Source organism: Balaenoptera physalus (assembly GCF_965194825.1).
Source record: "Balaenoptera physalus genome assembly, chromosome: 5".
In the NCBI taxonomy this organism is placed as follows: Eukaryota; Metazoa; Chordata; class Mammalia; order Artiodactyla; family Balaenopteridae; genus Balaenoptera; species Balaenoptera physalus.
In genome coordinates, this window is record NC_138884.1 from 62,636,818 (window position 1) to 62,663,169 (window position 26,352).

At 37.2% G+C, this 26,352-nt stretch overlaps 1 protein-coding gene across 10 annotated transcripts in view; it reads right to left on the bottom strand.

Annotated features, from left to right (window-relative positions):
* Nucleotides 1–26,352, bottom strand: part of RUFY3 (RUN and FYVE domain containing 3) — an 89,379-nt gene that overhangs the window by 38,946 nt on the left and 24,081 nt on the right. For 7 of the 10 annotated variants that reach the window (XR_014264267.1, XM_082463776.1, XM_082463773.1 and 4 more), the window contains one exon: nt 13,290–13,343. The exons of 2 other annotated variants lie outside the window; for them this stretch is intronic. Coding sequence is in view for 6 of the 8 variants with exons in the window: in XM_082463776.1 (XP_082319902.1) it covers nt 13,290–13,343 (54 nt within the window). In the remaining 2 variants the exon portion in view is untranslated. Of the gene's footprint in view, nt 1–13,289; nt 13,344–20,996; nt 21,133–26,352 lie in introns of those variants that run through there. One more of the 10 variants, XM_082463774.1, reaches the window with a different exon arrangement.

Genomic DNA, 26,352 nt, shown 5'->3' on the forward strand with positions numbered 1-26,352 from the left:
ATATTACTCTCAGCCTTGGCATTACTAATATTTTGGGTCAGATAATTCATTTTGTGGGGGGCTGTTCTGTGAATTAAATTTAGCAGCAACCCATGCCTTTACCCACTAGATGTCAGTAGCACCCTGTAGTCATGACAACCCCAAATATCTCCAGATATTGCCGTAAGTCCCCTGAAAGACATCTCCTACCTGTGGAGAACTACTACTCTAAACAAATGAAAGAAAGTCAAACAAAAATCAGGGTAATTTGACAACTAGACATAAGAGCTCAAAAGAATTTATTGCTCATTAATTGTTTAATTAATGTAAAAGTTCAATGATTATTTAATGCTTACTATTATCAAAGTAGTGCGGCATGGCCAAAAAAAAAAAAAAAAAAGATTTTGTGGAACTAATGTATGCTGTTTGTTTGGCTGGGTTTTTTTGGGCGCACCATGCGGCTTGCGGGATGTTAGTTGCCTGCCCAGGGATTGACCCATGCCCCCTGCAGTGGAAGTGTGGCGTTCTAACCACTGGACCGCCAGGGAATTCCCTGTATGCTGTTAAAAAGGGCTGCAGTGACCAAAAGAGAGCATGGGGGGACTTCTGAGGGGCAGGTAAAGTTCTCCTTTTGATGGGGTGTTAGTTTTGTGAAATTGGTGAGTATGTGAAAATTCATTGAGCTGAGTACTTATGTGATCTTTTTTATATATTTTACACTTTTAACTATAAAAAGCTTAAAAAAGTTCTGTTTTATTATATAGACCAGAAAATTATTTTAAAGTGCATGACTTTTACAATGTTGTCAGTCATACTTTTTCTATGAGAAAAATAATTAAAATTGCAATTATTCACAATGCTAACATTTAACACTATCTTTCCAAAAGTGAACTTTTGTTCATTCATTCATTCATTCATTCATTCATTTTTTTCAAAAAATATTGAACATCTACTTGGTGTTAGATACTGTATTTAATGCTGGGAATCCAGAGATAAAAGACCTAGTCCTCGACATCGAAGTGCTTACTATTTATCAAACTTGGGTTATACAGATGTCTGGAGAACAAAAAAGGGCAGCTTACAGAGAATACTTGAAACTTCAGGATAAACATTATCAGCTTCAACAAAGATTAATTTTATTTCAGGACAAATAAAATGTTTTTATGTTAAGCCATATATATGCATCTATGGAATCAAACGTAAATTTTATATATATTTTTAAGGCTAAGATAGTAGATATGAAAGTAATGTAGGATTTCAGGCAAGCTGTGAGTCCGATACAATTTCCTCTGCCATTGGATGTATTCTGAGGGAAAGTTTAAGAAGTATCCATTACCCATGGCTATTACTTAACATTGTACTGAAGGTGGCAGACCAATGCAATTAGAGAAGATAAAGAAATTGGAGACATATAAACTGTAAAAGTGTGGATCATATATTACTGCTCTCATACAATCTGATTTTACACCCAGAAAAAATCAAAGTAAACTAAAATTTTTACAAAAACATAATAATTCACAGAGGTAGCAGAATACAAAATTAATACATAGAAATCACTAGGTGCCAAATACAGAGAATGAGGCTTTTGAGTTCAATCTTAAAGGACAAAGAGAAATTAGTCAGGCCAGGAAGGGTTAGGAGTAGAGCTGTGAAGGGAGTAGGATGGAAGGACAGCTTGGGTAAAGGAACAGAAATATGAAAGAACATGGCATACTAAGGAAAACCAAAAAAATGCCATAAGTTGATGATACATGTGAGTAAGGGTTGTGAGATGAGATAAGGGAAATAGGTAAGGGAGAGATTGCTAAGGACCTTGTTTAAGGAATATGGATTTTACCTTAAAGTCAGTAAAGATTTTGATCTGAGGCGTAATGTCACTGATTTGAATTTTAGAGAAGCCATTCTGGCAACCTTGTGGAAGATGGATCGAAAAGGAATAAAAACTCAAAGCTGGGGAGCAAGTAAGGGTTTACCGCAAAAGCTGAGGAGGAAAATTATAATATGGGATGGAATTGGAGCAGTGCGTGCTTGTGGAGAAGACGGAGTTAGCTCTGAGAGATGTTCTAAGGGTAGAATGTTAGGATTTCAGGACTTGATCACCAGCTGGATTTTGGGAAGCAGGAGAGAGAACGGAGAGCAACTTCTGTGTTTCTAGTTTTGGTGATTATTTGATTGTTTCTATATTTGGACAGTGGTACAAATCACCTTGGTGGGAAACGTAGCAGGAGCAGTGGACTAAAGAAACCATGTAGAAATGACTGTAGATATAATAAACTATATTGGTTTTCAAAGTCCTTTTAAGAGCGTATGCGCCTTCATTTACACCTCTTCAAGGCTGCTAATTTCCATATGAGGAAATTCTAACAAACTTGAAGGAGTCATGTGGTTCATCTAGTCAATAGAGATGACAAAAATGGACCCAAAGTCACATAGCTAAGAGTGACAGTGAGTCCCACTGTTCTGCAAACCAATCATCTAACCAAGACCCTATTTTATCTCCTTATAGTGCAGTGACTAAGGTTCATACCGAGAAATATTGAAATGTTTTATGAATAATTGAAGGAAAAGTAAGTTATCTTTAACATTATGTTAATATTAAGTATGTTACATCATACCCAATTCTTGGTAAAATGGGAATAATTCATAGGTAGCACAACAGTTACTTTTATCTTAAATGTGAAACAAAACAGTTGTCCTACAGAAATTTCCCAATGATACCTAAAAGCATTAATATGAGATTTAAAATGACCAACTAACAGAAAGATATTGAAAGGAAAGCTTACTTGATGTTCAGAATGACTGAAGACCAATGATTCCTAAATAAATCTATTTTGAACTTTTGCTGTAATAGTTCTTAAGAGTATAAAATTAAGCATAAAATGAGTTGTCTGTGATAGTGAAAGAAATCACTGAAAGTACTAAAAAGATCTTTAATAAAACACCATTTAACTAGTCTGTACACTTATTTGTACAAAATAATTATGAACTTTTACTCAATCCTCATTTAAAAATAATCAATAAAGTCTTAGGACCCTTAGATTATCTATATATGTATCTATATCTGTATTTATCTATTCTCCTTAATGTCATTTCAGATATCGTATAAGCTTCTACTCAAGAATAATAAAGAGGAAATTCACTTAAATAATATTTTCTCTGGGTTGAAATCTGTTAAAGGAGTTCATCAAGAAAATTTAACCACTAATTTATTTATCCTGATTGCTACCTTTCCTTAGTAATAGCATAATCAAAGATATACTTTGCTAAAATTAAGCCTTATCATCAGAAAGATTATATCCACCCACTACTCAATCTGTTTGATATGAATCATCTGTGCTAATTAGCTTATTATATGATGCCAGGCAAGGAATCTTACTTCTTTGGGGCCTCAATTTCCTCATCTGTAAACGTACTCGTTCAGTAATTTTTTTTTAATAAAGACATCACACACCCGCACCAATCATAATGACTAATTGCAGCACTAATTCTCAAGCAGGGGGCACATTAATATGCCTGGAATGGGGTGAAACAACATGGTTTGGAAAACCCCACCAACGACTCTGATACCAAATGAACTAGATCCTTGCCACTCCAAGTGTGGTCCTGGAACATCAACATTGGCATCACCTGGAAGCTTTTAGAAATGGGAAAACTTGGGCTCCAATGGTACTACTGAATCAGATTCTGGACAGAACCTAAAGCAATTTGTATGGGCATTAAAGTTTGTGAAGCACTGACCTAGCTCTTCTAGCTCTAGCATGTCATAATTCCATGATTTCACAGATGGCTTCCTCAAGGCCAACCAATAAATACATTTATCAGTAGAAAGCCCCCAGGAGAAAGCAATAATAAAGATCACAGCAGAAATCAACAGCAAATAACACTATTGAGAGAAACCAGTGAAACCCAAAGTTGGCTCTCTGAAAAGATCAACAACATTGACAAATATTTAGCTATACTGACGAATACAAAAAGAGAGAAGACTCAAATTACTAAAATCAGAAATGAAGAGGAGACATTACTATTGACCTTACAGAAACAAAAAGGATTATAAGGGAATACTATGGGCAACTGTATGCCAACGTATTAGGCAACCTAGATGAAACAATTTCAAAGGACAATTTCTAAGAAAGATAAACTACCAAAACTGACTCAAGAAGAAATAGAAAATCTGAATAGAACTATAATAAGTAAAGATATTAAATTCATAATAAAAAACACACCCCATAAAGAGGCCGAACCAGATGGCTTCACTACTGAAGTTTACCAAACATTTAAAGAATTACTACCAGTTCTTCACAATTCCAAAAAACAGAGGAAGAGGAAACACTTCCCAACACATTCTATGAGACCAACATTACTTGAGACCAAAATCAGACAAAGACATCATAAGAAAATGACAGATCAGTATCTCTTATTAATATAGATGCAAAGCCCTCAACAAAATACTTGTAAACCAACTCCAGCAACATACAAAAAGGATTATACAATATGACCAAATGGCTTCTTAGATGACACCAAAAGCAAAAACAACAGAAAAAATAAACTGGATTTCACTAAAATTAAAAATATTTGCACTTCAAAGGACACCATTAAGGAAAAGACAGCCCATAGAATAGGAGGAAAAAAATGTAAATCAGATCCTGTATCCAGAATATGTAGACAACTCTTATAATTCAACAATGAAACACAAATACAGTAAGTCCCCTACATACGAACCTTCAAGTTGAGAACTTTCAAAGATGCAAATGTGCGTTCCCATGTCCAATCATGTAAGTTAGCTCAGACGTCTGTAAGATTACTGTACTGTAAGATTAAAAATGTTTTCCTTATTTTTTGTGTTTTTTTTAATGTATTAATGTGTGAAAAGTATTATAAACCTATTACAGTACAGTACTATATATCTGATTGTGTTAGTTGGATACCTAGGCTAACTTTGTTGGACTTAATGAACAAACTGGACTTACAAGTGCGCTCTCAGAACGGAACTTGTTTGTAGGTAGGGGACTTACTATAACCCAGTAAAAAAGAATGAGCAAAGGATTTCAATAGACATTTCTCCAAAGAAATACAAATGGTGGGACTTCCCTGGTGGCACAGTGGTTAAGGATCTGCCTGCCCATGCAGGGTACACAGGTTCAAGCCCTGGTCCAGGAAGATCCCACATTCCGCGGAGCAGCTAAGCCCGTGCGCCACAACTACTGAGCCTATGCTCTAGAGCCTGCAGGCCACAACTACTGAGCCTGTGCACCACAACTACTGCAGCCCGCAGGCCTAGAGCCCCTGCACCACAACGAAGAGCAGCCCCCGCTCGCTGCAACTAGAGAAAGCCTGAGAGCAGCAACGAAGACCCAACGCAGCCAAAAATATAAATTAAAAAAATATATATTGATAATTATTGAAGTTGGGTGATGGAAACGTTAGGGTTTCTTATGCTACTCTCTCTACTTTATGTACTTGAAAAATTCCATAATTAAAAATAAAAAAGAGGTTCTGCTTTCTCTTGCTTCAGGACAAGGTTTAACTGCTAGCCTCCAATAAGAGTCTAGTGCTGCTTTTTTCTACCCCTGAACATAACCAAAAAACCCCTTTTGATTGGCATTAGCATTGAAATGAACAAGCTTATTTGGTTATTTAACATTCCAAAACCATTGTCTATGTGCTCTTACTTACTCTTGGTCAGGTATTGTGGAATAATAAGAAATCAATCAACTTCTCTATTTATCTAAGCCCTCAGTTCCTAACACAGAGCTCCTAAAACCCTAGCAATTTCCCAAGTGATAAGAGCCATAGGGGTATCTTTTGTTATATTTGGTTCTTGTTTCTAGTTCTGAAATAGCTCCAGAGTTAAAGGTATTATAAAAGGAGCATCTTTGTTATTTATAACAAGTCCCTTTCAAACACAGAGTTTATGCTAATGAGGTGAATTTTAGAAAGCCCTTAAGGATGGGAGGGCTGGTTGCCAGGGGGAACCAGTGGTGTGATAAGAGGGTTGGAACTTTCAGCCATTCCCTCCCACCTCCAAATCCAGGGAGGGGAGAGGGGCTGGAGAAAGAGCTCAAACATCAAAGACCATGATTTCATCAATGATGCCTACATAATGAGGCCTGCATAAAAATCCTAAAGGAAAGTGTTCAGAGAGCTTGTGGTTAGTGAACACGTCGAGTTGCTGGGAGGGTGATGTGCCCAGAGAGGGTATGGAAGTTTCATGCTCCTTCCCACATACTTTGCCCTATGCATCTCTTCCATCTGGCTGTTCTTGAGTTGTGTTCTTTTATAATACACCTGTAATTTAGCAAGTAAACTCTTTCCTTGAGTTGTGTGAGCCAGTCTAGCAAATTATAAAACTTGAGGTGTATAAATCAGAAACCTCTGATTTATAGCTGGTTGGTCAGAAGGACAGGTGACAACCTAGACTTGTGACTGGCATCTAAAGTGAGGGGGCCTCTTGTGGAGTCTGTGTTAACCCCAAGTAGACAGTGTCAGAATTGAACTGGTGCTGGAGAACTGGTGGGTATGGGAAAACCTCCCCACACATTTAGTGTCAGAAATGTTGTGAGCAATAGAGGAAAACACTTTTCTTTTAGGTATCAATTTCTCTAATCTTTAAAAAATGTCCATTTCTAATTCCAGCTTGCCCAAGAGTTCCTAAGAAACCACACTCTCTTCTTCTTCACTGGCCTCCCATATCATAATACAATGAATTTTAGTTTGGGAAAGTTTCCCAAACATCTTCAAGTACCTTTACCTGAATAATTCCGTACCACAGAAGAATACCCAGAAGATTTCTGGGAACGTCTAGAAGTTGGGACAATAGTCAGTCTTCTCTGTTTTGATGCAACATAAGACATTTAGGTGATAAGTACAAATTCAGGAGTTCCTTACTCTGCTCAATTTACTCCATAGAAATAAGTTAAATATTAGGGGGCAACACAGTGATCTAGCACAGTTAGATCTCTGATCTAGAAGAGTTAGAGCTGTCTCTCTCATATTCCCTGAGTGATATTGGGGAAGTTACAAATTTCTTTATATCTAACCTGTAAGATATTGAGACAGACAATCCTCCATGGACTTCTTGTGCTACTTACATGTCTTTATGGGTTGTATCAAGACTGCAAGGCTCTCAATGCTCTTTTACCCAGGCCATTTCTCAGGGTTGTTTATGCAACTGATCATCTTAAGAGAGGAGGCTTTCCTACTGCTTCCTATAAAAACAACGGTTCCCCAAACTGTGTTCCTCAGCTGCAACACAGAACCACCACATGTGTAGCATTTTTCTAAGCGATACAGTGTCTCCCAGGTGCAACTCTGGTGCAAGAGGAATGACACAAATGTGTTGATGCTCAGACTGCTTGCAGTGTCATAAGTAATAAAGTCTTTTGTCGTGTCCTTCATCAGTATCCAAGAAATAGGTTAATTTTTTAGTTTGTAAGTAGAGTAAACCCCAACCTTGACAAAATATAGGAATAATCTCTACCCTTAACTTAACTCCCTGGAATAGTGTACACTTGTGCTCCAAATGAGACAACACCAAAAGTAATATAGTTAAAAGTATGATAAATTCCAGTATAGGATTTGAGGCAGACCCTAAATATGAAATTCACAGAAAACGTGGAAGAAAGTATTCCAAGTGGGGAGAATGGGTATGTGAAGTGAGGGTGAAGGAAATAAGAATGGAGTGGGGAGTTCTTCCTGGGGAGAACTGGAAAACAGGAAGGGTAAAGTCAAATGACAGGTCTCTAAAACTAGACCTGCATATCCAGGAAGCAGGCAATGGGAACCACTGTAGGTTTTGAGCAGGGAAGTCGTATGATTAGAACTTTGTTTCAGGATGATTAGTCTGAAAGGATTATGCAAAGTGAATCTGAAGAATTTGGGGGAGAGGATCAAAATGGTTTCACTTGAAGAACTGGACCTGTTAAGGAAACAGAGGAGTCGAGAATAACCTAAAGTTTTTGCCCTGTGAGCCTCGAATACTGTGCTGAAAATGGAAGTGAAAAAAATTGAATAACTGTTTTGGAAGTAAGGGGTAAGTAAAATCAGCTTGACTTTGGATACAATAAAGTATACAATGATGTGGAAGCATTCTAAACATAATTTTCATCACATAGTTGTAAATACAAACTAAAGTTTGGGTTGGGATAATCACTAGCCAAAGGATAATAGTACCAATGATTAGAAATTAGACGTTTCCATCAGAGGAGATGGTTTAAAGAGAAATAGAAGGATGCAAGGTAACTGGCCTTTAAAGGGTGCCAACAATTAAAGGCTGGGAACAGAACACAACGGACTGGCATTGCTGGAAGAGCTCTTTTGCTTATATCTTGGTAGCTAGAGCCGAAATGGATATACATCAGAGAGGCACTACAGGATACTGGATTATCTTTCAAATTAAAGGTCACAACCCCTTAGTGGGGTATAAAAATCGATTTAGTATGTCCTACAGTGTAAGGTTATATGTTGTTTCATGAAACTTTTGTTCTAGATATTTAGAAATAAATGATGTGTATATGGAATTTCGATGAAAAAGTATTTTTGAGAGCCAGCTAGGTTTGAACTTTGGTATAGTGGTTAACAGCACAAGCTCTGGAGCTAGCCTGTTGGAGTTTGAACTCTACTTGAACTCTTCCCCTAGCTGTGTAATGCTAGGCAAGTTCCTTTTCTCTTTTCTTTCTTTCTTTTTTTTTTTTTTTTGCACTTATTATTTTGAGACAGTTATAGATTCACATACAGTTGTAAGAAATAATAGAGAGATACTGTGTACCCTTAACCTAGTTCCCCCAAAGGTAACATCTTGCCAAACTAGAGTAACTTATCACAACATATCACAATATGACATTGAACTGTATCACAAGGATCCCTCACTTTGACCTTTTATAGCCACAAGCACTTCCCTCCTGTCTCCTACCCCCTTATAACCCATAGCAACTACTAATCTGTTTTCCATTTCTGCAGTGCTGTCGTTTCAAGAATGTTATATAAATGGAATCATACAGTATGTAACTTTTAAAATTGGCTTTTTTTCACTCAGCATAGTTCTTGAGGGATCCATCCAGGTTATCAATAGTTCGTTCCTTTTTATTGCTGAGTAGTATTCCACTGGGAAAGTTTCTTAACTCTGTAGGCCTTACTTCCTTCATCCATAAGATAATGATAGGGTTTTGAAGATTAAACAAATTCATGTATGTTAAGCATTTAGAAATGCTTGGGATGTACTAAGAATAAAAAATTGTGGGACTTCTCTGGTGGCGCAGTGGTTAAGAATCTGTCTGCCAATGCAGGGGACACAGGTTCGAGCCCTGGTCTGGGAAGATCCTACATGCCGCGGAGCAACTAAGCCCGTGTGCCACAACTACTGAGCCTGCGCTCTAGAGCCCACGAGCCACAACTACTGAGCCTGCGTGCTACAACTACTGACGCCTGTGAGCCTAGAGCCCATGCTCTGCAATAAGAGAAGCCACAGCAATGAGCAGCTATGAAGAGTAGCCCCTGCTCTCCACAGCTAGAGAAAGCCCATGCACAGCAACAAAGACCCAACACAGCCAAAAATAAATAAATAAATAAAATTTAAAAAAAAAAGGAATAAAAAATTGTTAGCTATCAAAATTATTATGGTCCTCCATAAGTAAGTTTAAAATTTTTATTTAATTTAAAATAAACCTTCATTGAATGTCTATGTGATACAGTGCTAGATGCTAAGAAAATTTCTTAGATATGTTCCTTCCATTTTTCAAAATGGTGGACATCAAGTCTTAACTCACAAAATATATCAAGGAACCAGCAAGCTATCTTGATGAGGTATTATTTCATACAAGTATATTATTCCCCTAATTCAAGTAATGTCCCAGCCACTCCAATGCTCAGAGAGATGAGTAATCTGGTCAACTGCAAGTTCACATAATCTGTTTAAAAAAGGTTTGTAGTAAGTACAGATAGGAATTCAATATTTATTGAGAAACTAAAGGTAGTAAACCATGTGCTTATTATTTCATTTAATCTTCATAATTTTCCAGTGAGTTTCAAAGCTTTTAGACCCAAATTAATAGCATATAATGAGATGAGATGTGAGATAATTGATCAATGTTGTAAGCATGACACGATTCCACCTTAAGAAGACATTTCATATTCTACCAGACGGGAGTTACAGACACATTGACTATAAAACCAACCACCACTGTAAGAAATCAGTTCACCAGAAAAACCTTCAATCTTGCCAAAATCAAAACAAAATAAAAGAAAAACCAAACCCCAAAGCTAACAGTTCAAATCTGTGACCTCCTAGAGTTTGTTATTTTAAAAAGCAGATTTTCAGAAGGCTGGAAGCCAGTGTTAGCACTTTTCCTATTAAAAAGCCACCTCTTATGATACATCCATAACAACAGATAAGGAACAGAATTAAAGCAGCTCAGCAGTGAAGGTCTCCTGACAAGATCTGAGCCTACATACATCAGCAGCTTTCTCCGGTTCTGACTGCAGGTTCCTCCCCAGACCCTGAGCCGCTCTGGGTATTACACGTGGCTAATACTCCATAACTCATGTTCATTCTTGTTACAAGTACTCATTTACAAAATCTCTAAGTTATGTAAACAGTAAAATTCTAGCATTCCATATAACTGAAGTGAGAAGAGATGTAGAAAATTGTATAAAAAAGACAAGGATGAAATGACTCAAAAAAAGTTAACAAGTAAAAGCCATTTTCCTTCCCCCTTCCTTCCCCTTCTGATTTTCTTTTTTTAAGCTATATTCCAGAAAGACTTTTCTATAAATAAGTTCTTGGCCAACATTATCATATACCACTTTACTGGTAATCTACTAAGATCATCAAAGTAACACAATTTACATTCTTACATGCACCCCTATGTTCACTGCAGCACTATTTACAATAGCCAAGACATGGAAACAACCTAAATGTCCATCAACAGACAAATGGATAAAGAAGATGTGATACATATATACAATGGACTATTACTCAGCCATAAAAAAGAACAAAATAATGCCATTTGCAGCAACATGGATGTAACTAGAGATTATCATACAAAGTGAAGTAAGTCAGAGAGAGAAAGACAAATACCACATGATATCACTTATATGTGGAATCTAAAATATGACACAAATGAACCTGTCTATGAAACAGAAACAGAATCAGGGACATAGAGAACAGTCTGGTGGTTGCCAACGGGGAGGGGGGCTGGGGAGGAATGGAGTGGGAGTTTGGGATTAGCAGATGCAAACGGGTGTATATAGAACGGATAAACAACAAGGTCCTACCATACAGCACAGGGAACTATGTTCAATATCCTGTGATTAACCATAATGGAAAAGAATATGAAAAAGAATGTATATAAGTGTATAAGTGAGTCACTTTGCTGTACAGCAGTAATTAATACAACACTGTAATTCAACTATACTATAATAAAAAAAATTCACACATCTTCTGGGTTTTTCCCTTTTTGACTTCACCTATGACAATCATTCACAAAAATTCCAGCAAAAAGAAATGAAAAGGAGGAGGCTGACTCTTGTAGTAGGCTTGATTCTTGCAGTAGTGTCTTGTATTAAAGAAACAGAATTTTGCCAGGGCTAAGTCATAGGGAAGAAGTTTCTAAGAAGGGCACAGATTTGTTGGCCTATATGCAGCATTTTTCTTTAGTATGTAGTCTATTAAAGGAATCAAAACCTTAAACCTATCTAGTGCCCGGTAAATAATAATAATAATAATAATAATAATAATAATAATAATATAATAATGATAATGGCATCTAACGTCAGTACTCACTGAATGAATCAACACTGTCTTCTTTTTTTTCTTGTCTATGAACTGTCAATCAACTAGACAATACTGATCTGCCTTTTCATCAAGGTACATGTAACTAATTATATTAAAAGTAGAATCAAAGATGGAATAAAAAGATAGTTTGACTATAGGAAATGAGATGAAACTCAGGATAATTTACTCATTCAAAGTAAAGTGCTGAAGAAGAAACTACTGGGCATCACTGGAGAGAGAAAACTGCCTTAGTTTTTAGTCTGGTGTGACCAAATCTACGGAGGACAATACTGTCCTAAGTCTGATCCGAATACCAAGAAGTTTAAGACAATCTCTGCTCTCAAGGATTTTACACTTTAACTAGGAATGTAAACACACAAGAATTAGAGAGCAAGCAAAAAGCCTTAAGCTCCAAGTTCTGCAGGACTTGAGTGAATGGAGAAATGAACTGGGCCAAAGCTGTCAGGGAGCGCTTCACAGAGCTCTCATCTAGACTAAATGGGGATGTAGGGGGCACAGGGGGAGGGAGAAGGGAAGTAAATGCTCTGGGTGGGATGTTACAGGAACAAGGCAGGAGAGGAGGCTGAGGTCAGCTCATGCAGTCAGTGAAAAGGCCAGTGTGGACAGAGTGGTGGGTGTGCGTGTGCTAGGAGAGTGTACACTGAAGCTGGGGGACTTGTAGGTGCCCAGCCAAAGTGGGAGAACGTAAAATGATAAAGTGGAGCCAAACTTCAATTTTTCTATCTTTATTATAAAATGTGTAAATCACCTTGAGATCCCTAAAGTTAGGTGCCAATTGCAGAAGAAATAATTATTGGTTTGGGGAACCTTCGTACATTCGAACATATGTGCTACTTTTCAAGGTAATTCCACCAGAAAGGAATGCTATTACATGACCAAGCTCAAAATGACTTAATGTTATGGGAAATCTACAAATCAGAGCAACATTCCAGACCAAATACTTGAAGTTCCTGGGATCTGTTTGTTTTTAAACTGCTTGTTCATGGTAATACATACATATATATATATATATATATATATATATATATATATATATATATATATATAGGTGTGTATATATATATACACATATATATATACACATATATATGTATATATATGTATATATGTATATATATACACATATGTATATATATATTTCTTTTCATGAATGATAAAAAAATTTACATCTTCCTAACAAATGAAAAAACAGCCATAGAAAAATGATATAATCGTGAAATAAAGTCCCCTTTGAACATATTATTATCTTAAAGGAACAGCATAAACATATATTAATCCTACTTTACTTGGAACCAGAAAGATAAAGATTTTTAAATGCAAGACTCTGAAAACCTAATCCTGTACGAAGTACCTGCATGGAAAATCTGGCGAATAATGCTTACTGCTCCAGTTACAGTCATGGGAAATAAAACCTAAAGCGGATACTTCCTCTTATGGAAACAATCAAAAGGTGGTTAGAAGATTAAAAAAAAAACAAAAGAAAAAGAAAAAGAAAACTGAAAGATGTTGGTGTGGCACGCACCTTCTGTATCATCGCGCATTTGCTCCACCAAATCTGTCAAATCCTCCCAAGAGTCTTTGCAAACAGCAAAAAGAAAGGAAAAGAAAGATAAAATGTCATGCAAGCCAAGAAAGAAAAGTGTTATTAAAAACAAGGTTTCAAAAGGGATAATTGAAAGGGAGATGCCTAGAACTCTTTGGGCTTAACTCAGAGATTAGCGGTGAAAAGCGCTGGGAACGTACCCAAAGAGGAATGTGACACTAACCGAGCAGAAATATCAACTACGACTATTAAATAGGTCTCAAAGCTAAGATTAATAATTTCAAGGCTTCTAATTTCACAGATCTTCTATGGGACCTGTATATCCCATAAATAACAGATTTTTTTTTCCCATTGAAAATCAAGATGAGACTCTGTATTCTAGTGTACACAACAGGGACCTCATTCAGTATTTCTTTTGATCCCTTCAGTGAAGCTAAAAAAACATGTGGAATGTTTTTTAGACTCAGGCCAAATATCATGATGCAAAACTAGTGACTTTTCCTAAAACAACCAAAGAACAACCTAAATACCTTTCCCGAGCCTTCCACCCCAACAGCTCTCCTTCCCCCAAACAAAAATAAAGGACAAGTTGCTGTTTTGAAGATAAATCACTTATAATTCAATAAAGACAGATGTTTATTCAGTTAAAAGTATAGTACTCTCTCTCCCCTCTTACTATAAACTCAGTGTTCTTGTATACAGAATATTCCATGTGAGACAAAAGGACACAGATGTCAAGATTACAAATATAATAGATACTTTATTATAGTGTCTTCTAATAGTGTCTTAAAGCTGTAAGATCATTATCTGTTCTGAAATGGATTTTGAGAACCTATAGAAATTTTTTAAAAAATGCATTAGGTTCATCCTTCAGTAACTCTGAAACCATGGTATTATACACAACTGCAATATTCATAATTAAACTCACAAAATCACGTGAATTTTATATGTGTAAATACGCAACAAATAAAGGTAAGTTCTCAGAGGATGAAGCATAACAGAAATGAGAAAATGGGCAAAGAATACTTTGCCCATGATAAGCCCTCTTTCTTGAAAACTTTATCATGGAAGCCAGCATAGGATCTGAAGCAATAACTTGGAGTAATGATCCAGAAAAAAGAATTTATCATTTGTCCTACTCACTAGTTCATTAAATTATCACTGTAATTAAACTGGTCAACTTTGGTTCTCACGTGGCCTAGTGATTTTCAAGTGGACTGTAAACGTTCATTCTAGTGTCAAATATAGGTTCAGTTATCCTCTAAAGACGTGCAAAAAACCCCACAAATATATAAAAAGTTAAAATTTAAATTTAAATTCAGAAAACAGGGAAGCAGATGGGGATCTAGTAAGGTGATATGTGATTAAAATGGAACTTTTTTGAAAACTACATAAATAAAGATTATTGGTTAGGTCAGACACAAAGACAGGTAATACAAAAAGTAATATAAAGGGTAATATAAAAAGAATGCAAGTACCTATACCCTATTACACTTGTACCGTTCCCCAGTTCAAAAGTTTAGAAATTAATGACTTAGAAAACCAAGCACAGGAGTACAGCTCAGAGAACCAGGATTAAATTCCTAACTTCTGTCAACATCCCAAGCAAGTCACTTTATAAACAGAGGTAGGAGAACATGACAGTTCAGAGAACAGACTCAAGAGCTGGAACGCGCGGGCTCACGTCCCAGCTCCACCCCTTACTGGCTGTATGATCTTGGTCCAGGTACTTCATCTGTTTTTCCTCCGTCAGTTTCCTCATCTATAAACCATGGACAAGAGGAGTACCTATCTTACAGCCCTGCTGCAAGGAGTAAAAGAGTAAACACAGGTCCAAAATCTTTTATCTGAATATTTTCTGGCCAAATGTATTCTGAAATGCAGGATTTTATTTTTTTTAGAAAGGTAAAATGGCATATACTGAGGCCAACATGCAGAACCAGCAGGGCCTGAGACAGCACTTCACCAGCAAGCGCATTAGTATTTCTGCAGGAAACATATGGATATTCAAATTAAATAGGATAAAGACTATAAATAGCCTTAAGTAAATTCAGGTCATATTCTAGCATCAAATGAGTTCAGGCAAATTTATGAAAAATGCTTTTGGTTTTAAGAGCTTTTTTTGCATTTATGTCTAGAACACTTAGAAAGTATCTCATACAGAAAAAGCACAATATTATTATTTTACAATGAATTTGTGTTAAAATACATCATATATATATATTTGCATATATGATTTTCAAGTATAATCCCCTGAAAATATAATATGCTACAGATTTATATTATGTAGGATTATAGATTCATAAGAATATTCTTTTAACGATCATGTTAGTTTGCCATACAGACTTGCCATGTGACCTTGTGAAAATCCGTAAGGTGACTTCCTATTTTATTCTTCATTTCTTTAACTAAAAACTACATTTGTCACCTAATAAAAGTCTACTCTATTAAAGCAAAATATAAAGAAACTCCAAGATTTGTGCAAAGAAGAGCTCAGGAAAGTGAATTTCTAGGTGGAAATGGGTGTGGGTACAAGGGATCTCTCTGATTTTCCCCTTGGCATGGGCCATCTAGAGCACTTTTCTGTTCCAACCGGACATATTTTGTTCTGTTTCTAAAACAAAATATAAAATTATGAGTGTCAGAGTGATGGAATCAATTTAAAAGAGCCCTCCTCCCCAGAAAGGTAAAAGGTATGTTTTCTCCTTTTAAAGTTGTTACCCACTTTACCTTGGCATGCTCACAATTTTATTGTAATAAAGAATGGATACCATAATGCTCTTTTATAACCCCCAAAGAAGGATTTATAAAAGATTTTTAAAAATTGTGCCCTCTGGAATATGTTCAAATTATTAAAACAACAACAATAAAAGCAAAAGTATCTAATACATGAATCAAAGAGGTGGGTGGCAGCATGACCAACTCTTGTCTCTTTCCCAGAACATTTCCTTTTTCTAGGGATAATACTTTGTTGCCTTGAGCATGTTTCGCCTGGTCTAAAAAACTATATTACCTTTAATTTGTATCGTAATACGTATTCACAAATTGCAAAGAAGCATAATCTAAAGCCTTGCTGGTTGATAACAAAAGATAGGTCTGGATTAAAATTTTGCTCTAGATAATGCATAAGTCAGAGCTGTAGCAATCAGAATTGTGCCAGATGTGCACTATAAATTTTAAAGTGAATGGTAAAGGGGAGCTTCCAAAGTTACTCTGGCTAAACAGACAGCCTCAGTTCACTCAAAACACTGACTCACAAGGAAAGGAGTGCATACCTTATAAATGCCAAGTGGACTGTCACAGGGTGTGGTGGCATGAGACCAATGCAACGTCAGGACCACCACTCCACTCTAAACGCTTGGGTTAAATGGTTAAAAATGCTGCTCCCAACAGACTCTATCATCTTATTTTTAAGATGCATATGAACAAAGACATCTTTTAAAGTCAAGAGATAAGAGACAGGCTGGAACTATGCAAAGGCCCTGAATTAGGACACATAGGTTATTTGAGGTTCACTGAACCATTTCCTGGCTAAACGTGGAGACTAATTTACTTAGCTCTGGAAATATTTAATTAGGTGGTACTGTAAAATAGTTGTTCTTACGGTATGTGGTGACTCAATGATGTTGCAGTGTGGTCTGGTAAAAGAGGGCCTAGCTTTGACATTGGACCCTGCATAGCTACTTCTTTTTTCTCTCCATGAGGGAGAGCTGAAGCTCCATCCCTCCTGAGAAGCACTGGAATAGACTCAAAGTGCCTCTCCATTGTTTATGTACCCAGGCTTGTGCGATCTCTCTTCTTCTTGATATGTTCTCTCTTCAGGAGTATTATTACTATAGACGAGGGAGTTGCAGTCAAGTTTAGAGACAAAAGTAACCAAGTTACACTGTCTCCTTGAGGCTAGGTGTCTCTGATTTAGAGTGTTACTTTTTAAAAGTTTACTCGAGTTTCTTGAGAGTTTCTTGAGGGGAGAGCCTCCTGAAGCCCCAACCACTGATCACAAATAACTCTGAAGGACTGTTGTGAAAATAAATGTTAATTAATTTAAAGTACTTAGCAAATCACAGGTACTCAATGTCAACTTCACATTTATAAGAAACCAATATGTGCCCTGTATTTTGATTTGGCTACAAACTGGAGTCCTCTAAGTATATTTGCCATAATTATTCAAAGGAAATAGAGGGAATGGGATTGGGAAAAAAACAAAACTAAACTAAACTAAACTAACTATTAAACACAGGGAAAGAACATAAGTCAATGTAAGTAGACCAAGGACAAATTTAGCAGCTGAGACACTGTTAAACAATAATATAATTAGGTTGGTAACCTAATAATAAATATTAGCAGAGGAACTGTCAAGCTAACTTAAAAAAATGCTAAGAGGTCCTGTTATAATAAACCAGTAATTTAGGCCAAGGTCTATCTTCTCCCCAAAGTATAGTAAACAAACAAAAATATCAGCAAAGAAATACAAATGGTCCTGGAAAAAGTAGTATTAAGTTACTGTGATACTGTGATTTATAATAAGAAATATATATTTGGTTTTCATGCCCAGTCCCTGACAGAGGCCTCCTGAAACCTTATAAACTCCTAAGTGAAAAATACACTAGGAGCATCTGTTGTTCTAATGAGGTGACTCTGGGTGGTCTCCTGAATGGGATCTGGTTCCCATAATTAGAAGCTTGGAATTATCAGCACCACTCCCCCACCTCTCTGAAGAGACGAGAGGGGCTGGAAATGGAGTTAATAATTGGTCTTATCCATGTGAGGAAGCCTCCTTAAAATCCCAGTAGTACGGGGTTCGAAAGCTTTCAGGTTGGTGAACACATTCACACACCCGGAGGGTGATGTATTCCAACTACATGGGGACAGAAGCTCCTGCGCTCTGGGCCCTCCCAGACCTCACCCTATGTATCCCTCCATCTGGCTGTACATCTGCTTCCCTTATCATATCCTCTAATAAACTGGCAAACGTAAGTTAAGTGTTTCCCTGAGTTCTGTGAGCTGTTTAGCAAATAACTGAATTCAAGAGAGAGGAGGTCATGGGAACCTGCGATTTGTAGCCCAGCCAGAGGGAAGTGGTGGGTGACCTGGGGACCTACAACTTGCATTTGGCAGCTGAAGTGTACGGTTGTGGGGTGGGAGGGAACAGTCTTGAGGGTCTGAGCCTTTGATCTGTGGGATCTGATGTTATCTCCAGGTAGGCAGAGTCAGAAAGGAGGTAAATTGTGGGACACCCAGCTGGTGTCACAGAATTGCTTGGTATTGGGAAAAATCACACACATTTGGTGACAAGAAGTGTCAGAAGTGAAGTGTTCTGTGTGAAAGTAAAAGAGAGACACAAGAGGAGGAATGTAGGTTTTTCCAATACAGTTATCAACATTTGAGCCGTTTAATATTTACTGAGCACGAACGGGGAGCAAAGGGCTTTACTAAGGCAGTTAGGACAGTTAATCTGTACAGAAGAGACAAAGAGGAAATATCCACAGACACTGCCCTTGAGGAGAACTACGTAACTATGACGCAAGGTAAGAAGGGATTGGTATTAGATAAAAGAAGATAAAACAGATTCCTAAGTCAGGTGAGCAGCTAGGTGACACAGGGCCTGACGGGGAGTGAGGGGATGAAAAAAAGGGACCTCCACTGCATCAGGAGACCCTTTGCCCTCTTGCCTGAATGGCTGCAATGGCAGAAAATAACGTCTCTGACTAACTGGACCTCAACTGGGTAGCTGCTGCCCATAGAAGAGGACACTGTGAAATTCTCAGATAAGACAGAGTACATCTCATACATACCCTAAGTTTTACAGCTCTTGGAGAAAGAAAAAAGAAATTCCAGCAGCCTTTTCACTGCAGAAAGTAAACTATAGCAATCTTAGAGAAGTGTGAAATTTCTCACTGTACAATCAACAGTAAAACTCATTCTCTTCTGCTAGGACATTGTCACTAGCTCAAAGAAACCTCCCCCCCTCCCCAAAAAAAAGATAAAACATTATCATGCAGTTTGCAGCTGCTGAATCAACTGTCCTAAAAACCCACAACTGTTTCCTTTGAAAGTTCAGATTTTAATACAGTGTGGGAAACCACAACCAACTGCAGTGGCGAAAGATAAAAATGAGTTGCAAACAGGCAGCCAATATGAAAATTCATGACACCATGGCATTAAAAAATTTTTTTTAATGTTTATTGCAGCTTGGAAATGTGTATAAAAAAAGTAAAATACATTACTATTTGACCCAGAAATTCCACTTCTAAAAATGAAATTGTTCAAGTGAAAAGTGTTCAAATTATAAACATAATGATGTACCAAAACTGTTTGGGGTAGCCTAATTTAGAAATAACCTAAATATCTGTAATAAGGGAGTAAAGAAATTATGGCACATCCAAACATGTGAAGACATTAAATGAGGCAGTAGAGATTTCTACTTACTGAAGTGGAGAGAAAAACGGCAGGTCACACAAGACAGGTATGTGATGACCTTACATGCATAAAATGGTGCGAGTTTGTAAACGAACCACACGTGTATACATTAAAAAAGAGAATCAGGTTGCTAAACCTTACCAGTGGTTACTGATAGGTGCTAGAATTTTAGGTGAATTCTACTGTTTTATATTTTTTTACTTGTCTGTATTCTGTGACTCTTAAATGTGAATATATTATTTTTATAACTAGAAAAATAAAGTTGTTTTCACTAAAATTCATATATATACATAATAATTCTAAATATATTTTTCTAAGAGAACCCCATTATTTTCAATACGCTGATATAATATTTTTTTATTGGGGGAAATTTAATTATGATGAAAAATAAATACTTAGGGGTCATCTGACAATAAGTATGTTTCACTGTCCCTCTACACATGTGTTTCTAAGCTCATCAAATTCATCTATTTGTTCTCTGGCAAAGGTCAAATACAAAAAATTGCAAGGGAATGAATTTTAGTATTTACTTCCCTGTACTCAAAAGTACTCCGTAGCAGTCCCAGTGGGGTTGGAACAACCGCAAAGGAAAATCATGCCCCATTATCCTCTCCACCTTCCCAAAAAAGGGGCACAACCAACAAACCCGAAATAATACAGAACCACGCTGAAGCGCAGAGAATACTGTGGGTATTCTCTCAAATGACAGCCTTGCTCTCTTCCTAGCCAGGTCTCACACGTACCCAGGCTTGGGAATCCAACAGCTTGAATTCCAATCTGAGATCCATCACTGAGTATTAGTTATCTAATCTGGTACAGCATTTACCTCTGGAAAATGATAAAGATGTCCGTGATTAGCTTAGGACAAATAACCTTCTGGCACTAGGCGCTGATAACCCAAAGAAGGGTTAATGTGAACTACACTAAGAAAGTCACACATTAAAGTAAAAGCTCCGTTCAAAAATGGGCCAGAAAAAGCTCACCAACAGAGAGGAAAGACAGTAGTAAGGCACTGTGATTAATGACAGGGCACTAAAGCGGACTCCAGTGACAGGAGTACTAGGGAGTTGGGAAGAAACTGAAAGCAGACCTGAAATCAGAAGGAGAAAGCTGATTTTAGGGAGAGCACATTACAGTCAGCTCAGAGGAAACATGTAGCTCTTCTATGGTTTCATTACAGATTGAGGTGCAAATGGAACTCTGCTGATACTTCTCTCCCAGATTTAGGATCTTATAAAATCTGAGAGGCAAGTGGGTAAAACTTACCTTGTAAGGGTGACTAGCCAGACTATTCCCAGAGCAGAACAACAAGAAGGGATGAACCTTGTCCGAAGAACTTTGTCTGGTAGGCTTCTGAGACGGTAGTAAAAGCTATAACCTCTTCACTTTGAGAAGTTCACAAAGACTGCCTTGTGCACACGTAATCACAACTCAGAGAACCTGACTATGAGACTAACCGGGTTGGTGGCAACAGATATTCCAATAATCTCACTGAGGGCAGATTACAAAAGGAGAAGTGCCAGAGCGAAATCAAAGAACAACACGATTCTGTAAAACAGGGAATCCTAACAACTCAGGTTTTAGTTTCTGAACACAGGAAAGGAATAAATCAAATGCTGTACTAAATGCACCTAAGTCTAAATGCTGTGGGTCACCCTTGTGCACTGCATGCAGCATTTAGACAGCTCTGAAAACAAAGCATGCCAAAAAATAAATCCTGACCTGTGACCTGGAAAAACTCAAAATGTTTACTAGAAATATTAAAAAATTATAGTGGAAATTGAATCTAAAGCAGTAGCTCCACTTTTAGGCTATTTCGCCTATTCATGGATGTGGGAAACTCTGTCACGGAAGGTACTTAACTCTGAGTTAGAAAGATGGATGATTGCATATCTACAGTTTTCATTAAGCTTTTTTCTTTAAAGAAAAAAAATAACATTGTTTCCTGATTATAGTAATATATCCTCTTATAGAATATTTGGAAGACATAATGAAGCATGAAGACTATAAAAATCATCTGTAGTTCCACTATCCAGAGAAAACCACTTTTTTACATTTTTGGTACATTTCCTTTCACTTGTGTGTACGTGTACCTATATTTAAATCAAATTGTGGCAACTAAGATCCAATGCAGCCAAAAAAAAAAAAAAAAACTGTGACCACAGTGTATATGTGGCTTGGGAGACAGCTTTTAAAACTTACTATATTTTAAAAAATACCCTCTGCCATTAAATATTCTTCCACAACACCATTAGTGTTTGTTGTATTGATGTTCTACAATGTATTGAACAATTTTCCTGTTAGGTTATTTAAGTTGCATTTAAAGTTTTGCTACTATAAATCATAATACAGTGATAAATATATATACCTATATATTTTGCCTTTATCTCTTCTTATTTCCTTAGGATAGATATCTGGTAAAACCACTGGAACTTAATTTTTCAAGGCTCCTGATTCACACCGATAAAGTGATTTCCAAAAAGGCTGTACCAATATATATTCTACTAGCAGAGCCCTATCTGAGCCTTCCCACACTTTCATCAGCACTGAATATTATTCATAGATACTTTAAACAACAACAACAAATTATTTGTTGTACTAAACTTCCATTTTTGAAATAAGATACAGTGAGTCTATAATATGAGATAAATGATTTTTAAAAATTTAAAACAGCCAGAAACCATAAGTTATGTGTAATGGAGGGAAGGTATTCCAATAATCTTTTCATAATCTTTTCTTTTAAAAGTGATTATTTTCTGGGGTTATGAGGCATTAATGAGTTCACCTAAAGTGTGCTAGATAGCTACAATAAACAGTACACAGTAATATAAGGCCTTCTGAAGGATGCAAAAGAAAAGTTTTACCCTAAAGAACTTTCTGTATAATCTCGTAAAGTATGAATCACATAGGTTAAAATAAATCACTGGAGAATGATTTCAAGTGCATTCAGTCAAGTGACACAGACAGTATCCAACGATTCAGGAGATGAAGGATATTGGACTTGTTAGAGAAGGTTCACTGATGAACCCTTTCCTAATTTAATGTCAGCACGGAGAATCTAAAGCGGGAATAGTATAACAACAAGAATAATCAGGGTTTCCGCAAAGTGCAGAATCACAGCCTGGTTGAAGTAGGTAAGCATTGAAAAGGAGTTTGAAAAAACATTTGATAAGTAAAATTACCCAAAAGAATGGCATGGGAATAGTTAGCTAAAGAATAAGGATTCAACATCATTACTGTTTCAGACAATCCATAATCATGAACATTACCGCTACCACAAACAGCTTTCCACGTCATTTTGCACATCTACTTCAGAAACATTTTAAATTTAGCACATAGAGGTGCTGCCTGCCCACCAGGTCAGTTTCAGCAGTATGCCATTTTTACTGTTTCGCAGCATCTGCACAACTATGTAAATATTTTTATGGGCTTTATAAAAACGGGTGGAAAGAGGAAAAAAAAAACCCAAGTGGATAAAATGCTAAGGTATCCAATTTAATTGATGGCAATCACCAAGCCTGCCCCAATTGGCATGCTTTTGGACTCATTTGGATGCTCACTGGACATAAGCTGGTCAATGCCACGTTCAATTGTGTACAAAACTACTGGAAATATGTCACCAGAGACTGGGAGGAAGATGTTCTTTATGACACGCAGGTCTACTGTTGGACGTACACTCACTTAATTGTGGTGTAGGTGAGCTGCATGTGGGTTGGATGGAGGCTCCAACACTTACTACATCTCTGAATCTGTCCATTTGTAAAATGGGGATAACACTACCTAGGCTCAAAGGGTTTTTGTAAGGATTAAATGAGATAATGCATATATATTAATTAGAGGAAACAGTTCCTGGCACAAAGTAGCTGCTCAATAAAACATAGCATCTCTTCTTGCTACACCACCACCTTTTCAGGAATATTCTACATTCAATATAAAGGTTTCCTGAAATAGGCTCTTGTACAAGAATGAAAAGTTTACGTTCTTGAAGACTCATTTGGCAATTTTATAAAGAATGAATCAGTATAGGAAGAGAAATGGTTTGGAGAAAAGCTAAAAGTAGGTGTAGGAATCTGGATGTGACATAATTAGATCCTGGTAGTTGCGGAAACTAAAATGAAAGACAAAATTAAGCTTCTGTTGTGGAACGGAGCACATATATCCCTCTTTTATGGCCTAACACATACAGCACTATTTGTTTAATCATAGCAGAAAACTACAATAGCCAGATGCCTTAAATCTGGTTTATATAATTTCATACATATATATTTCATACATTGGCTCTGTACCATGGCACGGCAGTGATTGCCATTTTACTTGTTGATCTACCCTACCTCCCACTTGTCAATAAGCTCAGAAAATACGGAGGAGTGGGCTTATTCACTGTGCTGTACCTCAGGACCTAGCATAGTGTGGAGCATAAATTATAGGTGGGGTACTTAAATGTACATTGAATGAAGGGCCGAGGTTCTGATCTTATGATAAAAACTGTGTGTTTTTTACACACTGCTTTTTTTCTTTGGGGGTTCTAACAGACCCTAAGGATTTTTTCCCCTAGAAAGAAAAAAAGCACAGATGTAAAATTTTATATATAATTTTTTGAATCATGGTTCCCAGATTTAGAAGCCCTGCACTAGACTGTAGTGAATTCATGCTATGAAGTTTCTTGGTAAACAGCCATTTGACTTCCCCTGACAAAATGCCCACTGGGACATGCACTTTTTTCATTAAAACATATGCAGGTCTCAGGCAGGATGGGGTTTTACTAGTGTGCAGTGATATTAATGAGTAAAAGTACGTTAGTAAATGTCAATGGAGTTATCTCAGCGCCAGACACTATCCACAGTCACCGGATAACAAACATTTTCCATTTCATCTTCAGGGGATTTTTCCTTGCTTATTATATCAGTAGCGTATTCCCTATTGAATGGAAAAACCTGATCCTAAATCTACAGCCATACTGTCCTTTGGGAAGTGTGGTCACTCTAAGTGTTATCTGGCTTTGAATTCCATGTCCAGTTCCTAAGGAACAGGATTGTCCTTTAGCAACTAAGTAGTTCACACTTGCTTTACAGCAGCCTCTTGACATCTTTGTTTCATCTCTTTTCCTTGACTGTGAATTCATTGAGGGCAAGGGACACCTATTTCTTAGTCTCTAGAACTGGACTTTGCATCAAGGGATGCCCAATAAATACTTCTGACCAACTGACAGACCAAAACACACTCCTTGCATGTGGTGCAGTATCATTACTACACTCACAGATGTTACATATAAGCTATCTCTTTATACATTACAGTATAAGTGCCAGATACTCTAAATGAACACTAAAGCAAAATGAAACTACCAGGGGAAAACTGCAGAGGTACGCAGTAACAGCATGTCTGAAGTCGGCCATCACATACAGTTCTCTATAGTAACACTAAAATCAAAGACTTGAGCAGAGATTCTCTCCTCAATGTGTCTGCTCAATGTATCATTTCTTCACAGTCTGCCTCTTATTATCTGTATTTGAGAAGGATATTTTCTAAGTTAAAAAAAATAATTCAGGGGCTTCCCTGGTGGTGCAGTGGTTGAGACTCTGCCTGCTAATGCAGGGGACACGGGTTCGAGCCCTGGTCTGGGAAGATCCCACATGCCGCGGAGCAACTAGGCCCGTGAGCCACAACTACTGAGCCTGCGCGTCTGGAGCCTGTGCTCCGCAACAAGAGAGGCCACGGTAGTGAGAGGCCCACGCACCGCAATGAAGAGTGGTCCCCGCTTGCCGCAACTAGAGAAAGCCCTAGCACAGAAACGAAGACCCAACATAGCAATCAATCAATAAAAAAAAAAAAGACTCCTCATTTCCTCCTCTTCCCCTTTAAAAAAAAAAAATAATTCAAAGCTTATAGTTGTCTTTATAACCAAATGGTATATTTTACTGTACTAAACCGATCATCTGTGTTTCACCTCTCAATGCCAGATTCCTCTTCTTTAAAAGAAGGTTAATGGGAAAACAAGTATTTCTTGATAACTGCGTTTTATCTTTAACCGATTATTTTCTCGTTTATATGAATTTAAGCTACTAACCTTTAGTCTGTCTGGTAAACAACTAGTTTAGACTACTCCAGAAGGTTAGATATAAAAACAGAAATACACACTAAAATGGCAATAGATTTAAGAATGGGGCTTAAACTGTTGCAGCTCAAACCACTGCTCCATGAATAACTATTACACAGATAACTAAATTTATAGGGCACCTTACATTAATTATCTCATTAAATCCTCCTAACCTACTATCTGGTAGGTACCACTCCTAACTACTTGCTATACCCGAGCTTGGCCAGCTCACTGTGTACTGTCTGAAACGTCCCCTCCAACCCCTACCCGCCACGGCGTCAGCCTGGTGATCGTCTAGTGATCACACAAGGTTGAGCCCAGCCCAAGTGTCACTTACTGGATGAAGCCTTTGCTGAACCTTCTCCCTACAATTAAAGATTTGGAGATTTGCTCCAGGTTTTTCAAAAAAAAGCGTATTAAAAGAAATGAGAGAAAGATCACCTCCTTGACCACCAATAAGCACTGAAATAATTAAGTGAGTTTTTATTCCCATGTATTTATGAGTTAAGCTAGGCAGAAATTCTAGGT